The following is a 10,683-nucleotide window of genomic DNA, read 5'->3' as shown; positions in this document are numbered from 1 at the left end:
TCACACAGGTTCAAGTCACTCCACAAGTCAGTCAATATGGCAAACCATACATAGTAGTGTGCTTAACCAATATTTAAATGTTATATGTTAAACATTTCACAAAAGCAAAATAATATTTATCACCAAGAGGAAAAAGAGAAATGTAAGAGTTAAAGAGGAAAGAAACATGAAATGTGGCTTGGCAGTCAAAGACAGGTTTTCTTTAGTTAAAACATGAAAGGTGCTCCTGGCCGATTGTGGTCAGGAGCACTTTCTCTTACAGACTAAGAGTATATATTGGTTTTAGGATGAGGGGGCTTATCACAAGCTTGGAATGTTTATGTGTGTGGAGAAGTTTATGGCGGTGTTGGAATCTCTCAGGGAGGAGGGGAGGTTGTCTTGGGGCAGAAATCTTTCTGGCCCGGAGGGGGGTTATCTCAAGGCTGGAATCTTCCTAGTCAGAGGGGTCTTATCTAGGGGCTAGCATGTCTTTGGTTGGGGAGGAGTTTGAAATGTTTCTGGTTGGAGATGTTATTTGTGGTTTATGGTCATGCTGACCTTAGCCATTAGGCTGATGCCCTTTGGATTTAGGCTTTTTTTTTTTTTTTTTTTTTTTTTAAGGTGAACTTTAGAATTAGGGCCTTGTCCAAGATGGTGATGCTCCTGCTCTGTCAGATAGGAGATATGGTTAATGAATCAGTCCAGGGAAAGTGAAGAAGACAGAGTCCTGGTCTGAGCCAAGTGGTCTGGGTGGTCTGTTGGTCTTGCAAGGCAGAGTCTTTTTTTTTTTTTTTTTGAGACGGAATTTCACTCTTGTTGCCCAGGCTGGAGTACAATGGCATGATCTTGGATCACCGCAACCTCTGCCTCCCAGGTTCAAGTGATTCTCCTGCCTCAGCCTCCCTGGTAGCTGGGATTATAGGCATGTGCCACCACGCCCAGATAATTTTGTATTTTTAGTAGAGACGAGGTTTCTCCATGTTGGTCAGGCTGGTCTCGAACTCCCAACCTCAGGTGATCCACCCGCCTCAGCCTCCCAAAGTGCTGGGATTACAGGCGTGAGCCACCATGCCCAGCCCAAGGCAGAGTCTTTGACTGCAAGATAGTATCACCCAAGATGGCCATTTTGAGCTGCTGGAGGGCTAATCTTTTATAGTCACATTGTCCTTTGATGAGAACTGATAGTGGAAGAGTTCTTGTTTGTGTCTTTATGTGATTGGATGCCATCTTTATTTTTTTAATTTGCTTATTAAACAAAACATCCTTGTTGGCAAAGTGTCCTATGAAATATAAAGTGGAGTCTTTTTCTAAGATGGAGTTAGTTATGTCAAGGGTGCTCTATACACTTGTGATTACAGTTTGTTATAAAGGATAGGAGGGAACATCCAGATGAGGAGGTACATAAGGCAGGGAAGGGGGAAAAGTGTACAGTTTCCATGTTCTCTGTGTCATGCCACCCTCCCAGCACATCCATGCGTTTATCAACCTAAAAATTCCCTAAATCCCACTGCTTGGAGTTTTTGTATGAGATCTCATTATATAGATGTAACTGATTAAATGATTAGCCATCAGTGATTAAACACAACCTCTAGTGCCTCTCCTCTCTCTGGAAGTCAGGGTGGGAGGTAGGGCTAAAGTTCTGACCCCCCATTCACAGAGTTCGTTTCTCTGGTGAACAGCCCCCATCCTACAGTAATCCAGGGCCCTGACTATAAATCACCTCATTAGCATAAACTCAGGTATGGTCAAAGGGGCTCTTTATGGATAACAAAAGACAGTCCTACCACTCAGGAGTCTCCAAGGGTTTTAGAAGCTCTGTACCACGAACCAGGACAAAGACCAAATATATATATTTTTATTATATCACAGGATACCCCTTGGTCTTTGACCATGGATTCTTTATAGCAAAAGGATCACCTGTCTGAGCAACATTTTGAGGAAGGAGTGTGGTATAGGAATAGGAGGCTTTTAACTCATTTTTTCCAATTCATTTGACTATCGATATTGGTATTATCATTTTTACCAACAATGCAAGTGTAAAACAATATTACATTATGGTAGATGTAACTAAAAAATAAAAATCAAAAAATGGTGGCATACTAGTAGAGTCCCATTCAGTCCTTAATAATTAGTTCAGTCTATTATCATATTTCATGAAAATGTCTCCTGGGATGAGGTCACTCCAGTTTGCAGGGTTTCATTTGATCCTGCCTAGTTCTAATAGCAGGATTGGTGTCAGCAATAGATGGTTTCACCCTTCGAGGCATCAGATATAACTGAGTAAAAGATAATAACATCTTTTGCTCTGAGCCTCTTTCAAGGTGTTAAAGTACTACTGAGTTTCCCTCCTTACAGAACCCATTTATTTGTTGCATTATCCTCATCTACTATTTCTCCTTCTCTCCATTTATACAAAATTTTCCACCTTTGGAAGGGACATTAGGTTCAACCACTGTGCTGGTCTAATTGCAGGCAGCAATACTAATCTAGTAAGTACCTCTCCATCAGCCCACTACCATTCATATAGGTAGTGTTAAATAGTTATATAAATGGGCTATTTTTACCATTAAACAATATAATTGCATTCACAGTCAATCCCATTATTTCTAGATGAGGTGAAGGCACAATCTGCCCCATCAGGCCCATAGGAATTCTGACATAAAGTTTAGAATGCAGCTATACTTTATTGTTTAGGAATCATCAGTGCCTTCAGCACTTGCAGTTGCAGCCTTGAGCCTGTGGCCATGAAGTAGGAAAAACAAAGTTAAGGTGACATGGGGAAGAAAGTATAGTCATCAGTCACCTTTCCTGTGGGAAAAATTGCATAGTCATACCAGCATCTTCTCCCACTCCCTATCCTGCTGATCTACCAGAAAACCAGGAATCTAGGAGACTCTTGTCTCCTTGTTGAGTGTGAGCACACATTTGCAAAGGCGTGTAAGCCAGCTCTTCATGCTTTTATATTCTCCCATTTTAGGCAACCAATGTTTCAAATGCCCATTCCAATTCTCTATTGAATTATTATATTACTCTGAGGAAAATATCTCTCTGCCCATTCTTGAAATTATAGATTGTGAAAGGTGTTTCTCAGTCTGAAGAAATGTTACTTGGTAGTACAAATTGATGCAATATCTTATATTCTGATTCTTTGACTGTTCTCTGAACATTTGCATCTATCACTGGGTAAGGAAAGCCAAGTCCAGTGTCTATTCCTGTCAAGACCCACTCATAGCCAGCATCAATCCCACCTACCAGCTTGTTCAAGGTCTTCTCCCAGGAACTGTTGACACACAACCATCTGCAGTGTCTGTCTCTTATTTTTGGAAGACAAAACAGTTTTTAGTGGTATTTTGTGCTTCAGAGGTGCAAGAGGAATATGTCTAGAGTTAATCCATCTCTACATTGCTGCAGGCCCCCAGTGTCCCCTCATTTCATGGACCCAGGTGGCCACTTCAAGCAAGCATACTGGGATATCTACTGGTCAATTGCAGTCACCTGCTGAACCTACAAATGTATTCTTCTGTTGGGTATCAATGTGTTCTACCTTAATGCACTCCTCCCCAAATTCCCTTGCTGGTTTTCCTATGGGTATGCCTTTAATAGGCAGTTTTCCATTGCTTTCTGTGTGGCCATATGGTCAGGCCACTGGTCACCATCCACAAAGCAGTAAAAACTCAAGCAGGGGATTTTTATCTTTGTTCAATTCTTCCATCACTATAAGGAAAGTAACACATAATGTTCCCCATCAAACTGGTTTGTTTTTATGTTCTTCAAACATAGAGGTGGTCTTCCAAATAGGGTGCTGTCCATTTACCTTGAAACTGCTATTTATAAACCAAACAACTTTCTGCTGGTCATCTGAGAACTATTCACAGGGTACTATCCATAGTATAGAATCTGACACCTCCTCACAATATTCCAAAGTCAGTCCTGGGGAAAAGAATCTACCTGCTCCCCTAGTGGTGTATTCCTATTGTGACATAAGAAATATGTTTCGTTTCTGCTCACAGTTACTGACACAGAGGTCTTAAAACCTTTGGAACTTCCTGGGAGATACGAGTACGCTTTGTTTTATTGAGGTGACTCTTGGCGGGCTCCTGGATAGCTTTGGGATGGCCACTGGTCACCAGAAATACCAAGCCATGATTAGAGATGGATAATTTTTAGCCTCACACCCCATCCTCCAGGGAGGTGAAATGAGCTATAGATTGACTTAATCAGTTGTGTCTGTGTCATGAAGCCTCCATAAAAATCCCGAAAAGGCTGGCTTTGGAGAGCTTCCAGGGCATAATGTCCTTAAGGTTCATCCATGTTGTAGTATATGTCAGAATTTCCTTCCTTAAGGCTAAATAACATTTCATTATGTGTATATAGAATAGTTTCTTGGTATTTATGGGGAACTGGTTCCAGGACCACCAAGGAAACCAAAATCCAAGGGTGCTAAGTCCCTGATATAAAATGATGTAGTATTTGCATATAACCTGCACATATTCTCCCATATACTTTAAATCATCTTTGGATTACTGATAATACCTAATACAATGTAAATGCTATAGAAATGTTTTTACAAGGTATCGTTTATGAAACAGTGACAAGAAAATGAAGTCTGTACATGTTCAGTACATACACAGTGTTTTGTGAAATATTTTTGATCCTCAGGTGGTTGAATCCATAAATGCGGAACCCACAGATATGGAGGGCTGACTATGCTACATTTTTAAATTAATTAATCTGTCAATGGACACTTTCATTGCTCCCACTTGGCTATTGTGAATACTGTTGCTACATGTGTGGGTGTACAAATATCTAAGAACCTGCTTTCAAATCTTTTGGTTATATATCCACAATTAGGGTTGTTGAATCCTATGGTAATTCTATTCCTAATTTTTTGAAGAACTGTCATACTATTTTTAATAGTGGCTGTACCATTTTATATTCCCACCAGCACTACACAGGGGTTCTAATTTCTCCACATCCTTACCAACACTTATTCTTTTTGTGCTTTTGACAATAACTATCCTAATTTATATAAGATAATAAGATTATGGCCGGGCGCGGTGGCTCAAGCCTGTAATCCCAGCACTTTGGGAGGCCGAGACGGGCGGATCACGAGGTCAGGAGATCAAGACCATCCTGGCTAACACGGTGAAACCCCGTCTCCACTAAAAAAAACTACAAAAAACTAGCCGGGCGAGGTGGCGGCGCCTGTAGTCCCAGCTACCCGGGAGGCTGAGGCAGGAGAATGGCGTGAACCTGGGAGGCGGAGCTTGCAGTGAGCTGAGATCCGGCCACAGCACTCCAGCCTGGGTGACAGAGCGAGACTCCGTCTCAAAAAAAAAAAAGATAATAAGATTATTACATTTTCTTCAGTCATGAGGCAGTTTCAATTAATGTCTGAAATTGAGCTAGTAATCGACTCAGATGTAAATTCTCCACTTCAAAGTCCCTGTAGTTGTTGGTTGGAGGCCCTCCAGGCTTTTGCCACAAGCCCTAATCTACCCTCCACACGGGTCCATTGTACACATAATTTGTGCATCCTGGCACTTCAGGTTTTATTCTACACTGTGTGGGCTTGAACAATCTTGTTCCTTCCTATTTAGCAAATATAATCAATATTGCTTAAAGGTGGAATTTATATGCCTTGTGTTTTATAACACTAGGTAGGGAAGCATTCCCCAGTCAGACACAATATCCATTCCCAAAATACATTCAGGTAAAAGAGACACAATCATTTCACATAAAGCCCATGTAAGCATTCCAATTTTTGCCCAAACTTTGATCTTGATCTTATCATTTTTTTGCAGAGCAGAGACCCTGTTTTAGGGGCCTGTGCAACCCCTCCCCCACAAACATGGAAATAAAGGAAAATCTGGAGTTCCTTTAAGGGAAATTCCATGCACCTAGCTAGCCCTGAGGAATGAAGTGAAGGAACTTCATCACATTTCTTAAATGAATAAGGAAATTAATAAGCAAGAAAGTAATAGGAACCTAAAACAATAACCATAGAAGTTAGAGTCAGGAGATTTTTTGTTCCCCTATAGACACTAAATATAATGTCTTAACATATGTCCTTGAGTTGTCTTTCAGAAACCCAGATCCCACCAAACAATTCCACAGGCAGTTAGACCTCAGATAAGAGGGAACTGAGGACTAAACTCTGACAATCATTCTTTGTTCTAAATATCTTCCTGAGGGGCCTGGATGGAGTCACACTCAGGAGCCAAAGCTCATTCTTTTCTGCTGATTGCAAATTCTCTTCCTTCACCAACTGCAAATCAGAAAAATCTTTGAATCTACCTATGACCTGTAAGCCCCCCCACTTCAAGAGATATCTCTCTTTTGGGCCAATACCAATGTGTAACCTCCATGTATTGACTTATGATTTTGCCTGTAACTTCTGTTTTCCTGAAATTTACATTTTCCTTTAAAAATCTTTACCTGTAAGCCATCAGGGAGGTCAGAATTTAAGAGTAGCTGCCTGGTCTTCCTTGCTTGGAGCCCTGCAAATAAATGCCCTCCTTTTTCCTGCTGCACACCTTGGTGTGGATATCTGGTCTTATTGTGCCAGGAGAGCATATCTCAGGTTTGATTAATAAGTGGCACAAGTGAACCATCTGGAGTGATGGAAATGTTATAGATTTTAATGTGGGTCATGGTTACATGGATATACACATATGTAAAAGTTAATCAAGCAGTAACTTATAAAGTATTTACTTATAAAGTAAATTGATTTTATAAGTAAATTTATAGACAGCATTTTTAAGTTAGCATTCAATAAAAACATTAAGGGCAGTCATTCAAAAAAGTAGAAATAGAAGGCATAACTTTTTCCATAGTAGAGGAAAAAGAAACAAAGACAAATCACTTACTACAAGAAAAGGCATGAAAGATGGAAAAAAGGAAGAGGGAAAGGCATGGCTGATAGCAAAGATTTAGGAAGAAATCGCAACGGTACTGAAAGATATAAGCGTCACACAAAATGGACTAAGGAAAAAAGATTTTTACGAATAATGAGGATCATTACATAAAAAAGGTATTCACCAGAATACATAGCAATTCTCATTTTTTATATATCTCAAAATATAACCTTAAATTACATGAAGGAAAAACCAGACATAAAAACAAAGAGAAATTTACAAATCCACAATTATGGTAAATTTTAAGACAGTGCTAGTGTTTGCCAATTCTATCAAATAAAAAATAAGTTAGAAAAGGGAAGATTTAAATATCACAAAATAAGAAAGAACTTTGTCAAACATTTAGAGAATACACTTTCTGCTCAGTATATATGGAACATTAATTACACTATATTAGGTCACAAAGCAAGTCTCAATGAAAAACAATGGATATCGTACTGAGCATATTAAAAAATAACCAACAGGTACATATGTTTGAAAATTTACAAACATACTTCTTTAACACATGGTCCAAAAAGGAAATAAGAAAAATGAGAAAATATTAGGAACTGAACAACAGTGAAAACAACATATATAACTGCTCAAGGCATGATATTAACCAGTGCATAGAGAATAAGTTTTAAACTTAAATATAACAATTATAAGAAATATTTTTAAACTCTTAATGTGCTAAGTGCCTTATTTAAAAAATTAGGAGAATAATATAAACAATAAATCCAATAAATGTAGAAAGAATAAAGACAATAGCACCAAATAAAATCAAAACAGGATCGAAAACGGCTAAAAGCTGATTATTTTTAAAAGATCAGTGAGATAAAATTTAAACTTGTAAACTGTTATTACTCTATTTTTCAATAACTGAAAAATGATTTTTAACTTAATAATTTTAGTAATAATTAAAATTCATACTTTTTTTTCTGTTTGAAAATGGTTTGAGTAGCTTAGGTTTGGGATCATTATAATTGTTCTCATTAAAAGTAATAGAAAAAAATTTTTTCCACCTAACGGCTTTTCCCTGAGCTTTCAGGAGGCTTTAATGAAAGCCGTTAAGCCCGGGTCAGGTGAATAGGAAGTTAAAGACTAAAAAGGAGACACAAAACTGCCGACTTTCCCGACGGCGAATCTGCCCTCCGGAGACAGCCGACCAATCACAGGCAGTAGGGGCGCGCCCTGCAGCGGGCTAAGGCAGCGGTTCCGGGGACTCAGCCACTACGCGCCGCCCGACCGGTAGGAGCCGCCCTCGACGAGCGAGCTCGAAGGCCTCTACTGGCGCCGCCTCATCGCCTCCCACCGCCACCGACCGTTCCACCGGCAGACATGGTTGAAGCGGATCGCCCGGGGAAGCTGTTCATTGGAGGCCTCAACCTCGAAACCGACGAGAAAGCCCTCGAAGCCGAGTTTGGCAAGTATGGCCGCATCGTCGAGGTGCTTCTGATGAAAGACCGAGAAACCAAGAAGTCGAGGGGCTTCGCGTTCGTCACCTTCGAAAGCCCCGCAGACGCCAAGGCCGCCGCCAGAGACATGAACGGCAAGTGCCTGGATGGTAAGGCCATCAAGGTGGCCCAGGCCACCAAACCGGCGTTCGAGAGCAGTCGGCGGGGCCCGCCGCCTCCCCGCAGCCGCGGTCGCCCGAGGTTCCTGCGCGGAACCCGCGGGGGTGGCGGCGGCCCGCGGCGTTCCCCCTCCCGGGGCGGGCTAGATGACGACGGCGGCTACGCGGGAGATTTCGACCTGCGGTCCTCCAGGGCCCCGATGCCCATGAAGCGCGGGCCGCCGCCGCCGCGCAGGGCCGGCCCACCCCCGAAGAGGGCCGCGCCGTCGGGTCCGGCCCGCAGCAGCGGCGGTGGAATGCGCGGGAGGGCCCTGGCCCTGCGGGGGCGAGACGGCTACTCAGGCCCACCTCGCCGAGAGCCGCCGCCCCCGCGCCGCGACCCGTACCTGGGCCCGCGGGATGGGGGCTACTCGTCCAGAGACGGCTACTCGAGCCGAGACTACCGCGAACCCCGGGGTTTTGCCCCCTCGCCCAGAGAGTACACCCACCGCGAATACAGCCACTCCAGTGTCCGGGACGACTGTCCCTTGAGAGGCTACGGCGACCGAGACGGCTACGGGTGTCGCGACCGTGACTACGGGGATCATCCCAGCAGAGGTTCCTACCGAGAGCCCTTTGACAGCTACGGAGACCTGCGCGGTGGCGCCCCAGGACGGGGGACACCGCCATCTTACGGAGGAGGAGGAGGCCGCTACGAGGAGTACCGGGGCTGCTCACCAGATGCCTACAGCGGCGGCCGCGACAGTTACAGCAGCAGTTATGGTCGGAGCTACCGCTACTCGAGGGGCCGAGACCGGGTGGGCAGACCAGATCGTGGGCTGTCTCTGTCCATGGAAAGGGGCTGCCCTCCCCGGCGTGATTCTTACAGCCGGTCGGGCTGCAGGGTGCCTAGGGGCGGAGGCCGTCTAGAAGGCCGCATGGAGAGAGGAGGAGGCCAGAGCAGATACTAAGCAGGAACAGACTTGGGACCAAAAATCCCTTTTCAAAGAAACTAACAAAAAGAAGAACCTGTTGTATGGTAACTACCCAAGGACTAGTACAAGGAAGAGTTGTTTTTACCTTTTAAGAATTCCCTGTTAAGATCGTCTCCATTTTTATGCTTTTAGGAGAAAAAAACTTAAAATTCGTTTAATTTAGTTTTGGAATTGTTAACGTTTCTTTCAACAAGGTCATGTTAAGAGTATATGAACCTGAGTACTAGTCTTCTTATATTTACAAGTAGAAATTCGATTAATGGCTTCTTCCCTTGTAAATTTTCCTGATAAATGAGGCAAACAGTCCTAAGATCTTTCATAAACATCTGCTCACCTAAAATGGAAAAATGGATCATTCTGCTCATTTCAACCAACTAGATATTGGGTGGAGAGTGGGAGGGATTGGTGTATGCTACTCTTAAGATTTCAGGGTATCTTTCAAACTGAATCTCTGTTTCCAGTATTAAAAACCAAACAACCAGCAACAACAACAACAAAAGTGATTTAGATCAAATGTTTATGTAAAGAAAATTATATTCACTCAGTAAATCTGAAAAGTAAATGGATAATGTTGGCCATGTTTTGCCTTTTTGCCTTTTCTTTGGGAATCTACAGGATCACCTGTCCCCTCACTCCCAAAAGTACTATTTATGTTTTGAACAATAGTGGAATACTATATAAAAGGTTTGGCCAGCCAACCACAAAGCTACAAAACAAGCAAACCCAAAATCCTTCAATTGATAGCGTTCATTTTCACCACCAACAAATTATTAAGAAACAAGTAGAAAATAAACCAGTGGTGGATTTGGGGACCATAATGGCTTCCATTCCTAACTCCAAGCTACTTGCCTTTGGCTCTAGAGCCAGCCCCTGAGTCCTGTGGAGAGGATTGAGCTTCTTCCCTTAGGGGTGGAGGAATCAAAAGTGAGCAGCTTCAGAGCTGGGGAGCAAAGGTCAGAGAATCCCTGAAAGTGCTTGGCGTTTCAACCTCAGAGGATCTCAAACTGGCATGAAGGGGCTGGTTTTCCTGTCCACAAAAGGCGAGGGGTTGGATGGGTTGTCTCCTAGTTCTAAGGTAGGGAGAAGGGCTTCAACCGAAAAAGATTAGAGTCTTTCTCCAAGGTATGTCAGGAGGAACGTAAGTTTCCTCTTAAACATCTTTTCCATTCAGCACCTGTGGATTCCCTAATTTATCTGTGAGAAAGGTAATTTTACAGTCAAGGGACTGTAGCAACAAGAGAAAGAAGAATCGGGTTAAGGA

General features: G+C 42.7%; 1 protein-coding gene across 1 annotated transcript; it reads left to right on the top strand.

Moving 5' to 3' along the window:
- Positions 1 to 7,831: 7,831 nt before the first annotated feature.
- On the top strand, positions 7,832 to 10,000 carry RBMXL2 (RBMX like 2). The gene has a single exon (XM_033206377.1). The coding sequence runs from the start codon at positions 8,214 to 8,216 to the stop codon at positions 9,396 to 9,398; it is 1,185 nt and encodes a 394-aa protein (XP_033062268.1). The 5' UTR covers positions 7,832 to 8,213; the 3' UTR covers positions 9,399 to 10,000.
- Positions 10,001 to 10,683: the final 683 nt, after the last annotated feature.

This window comes from Trachypithecus francoisi, unplaced genomic scaffold (assembly GCF_009764315.1).
Source record: "Trachypithecus francoisi isolate TF-2019V2 unplaced genomic scaffold, Tfra_2.0 Lachesis_group8, whole genome shotgun sequence".
In the NCBI taxonomy this organism is placed as follows: domain Eukaryota; kingdom Metazoa; phylum Chordata; class Mammalia; order Primates; family Cercopithecidae; genus Trachypithecus; species Trachypithecus francoisi.
Note: the sequence above shows the minus strand (reverse complement) of the source record. Positions and strands in the feature narration are given on the sequence as shown.

Excerpts from the sequence above, each read along its gene's own strand:
- RBMXL2 (XM_033206377.1), top strand. The coding sequence starts at position 8,214 with ATGGTTGAAGCGGATCGCCCGGGGAAGCTGTTCATTGGAGGCCTCAAC.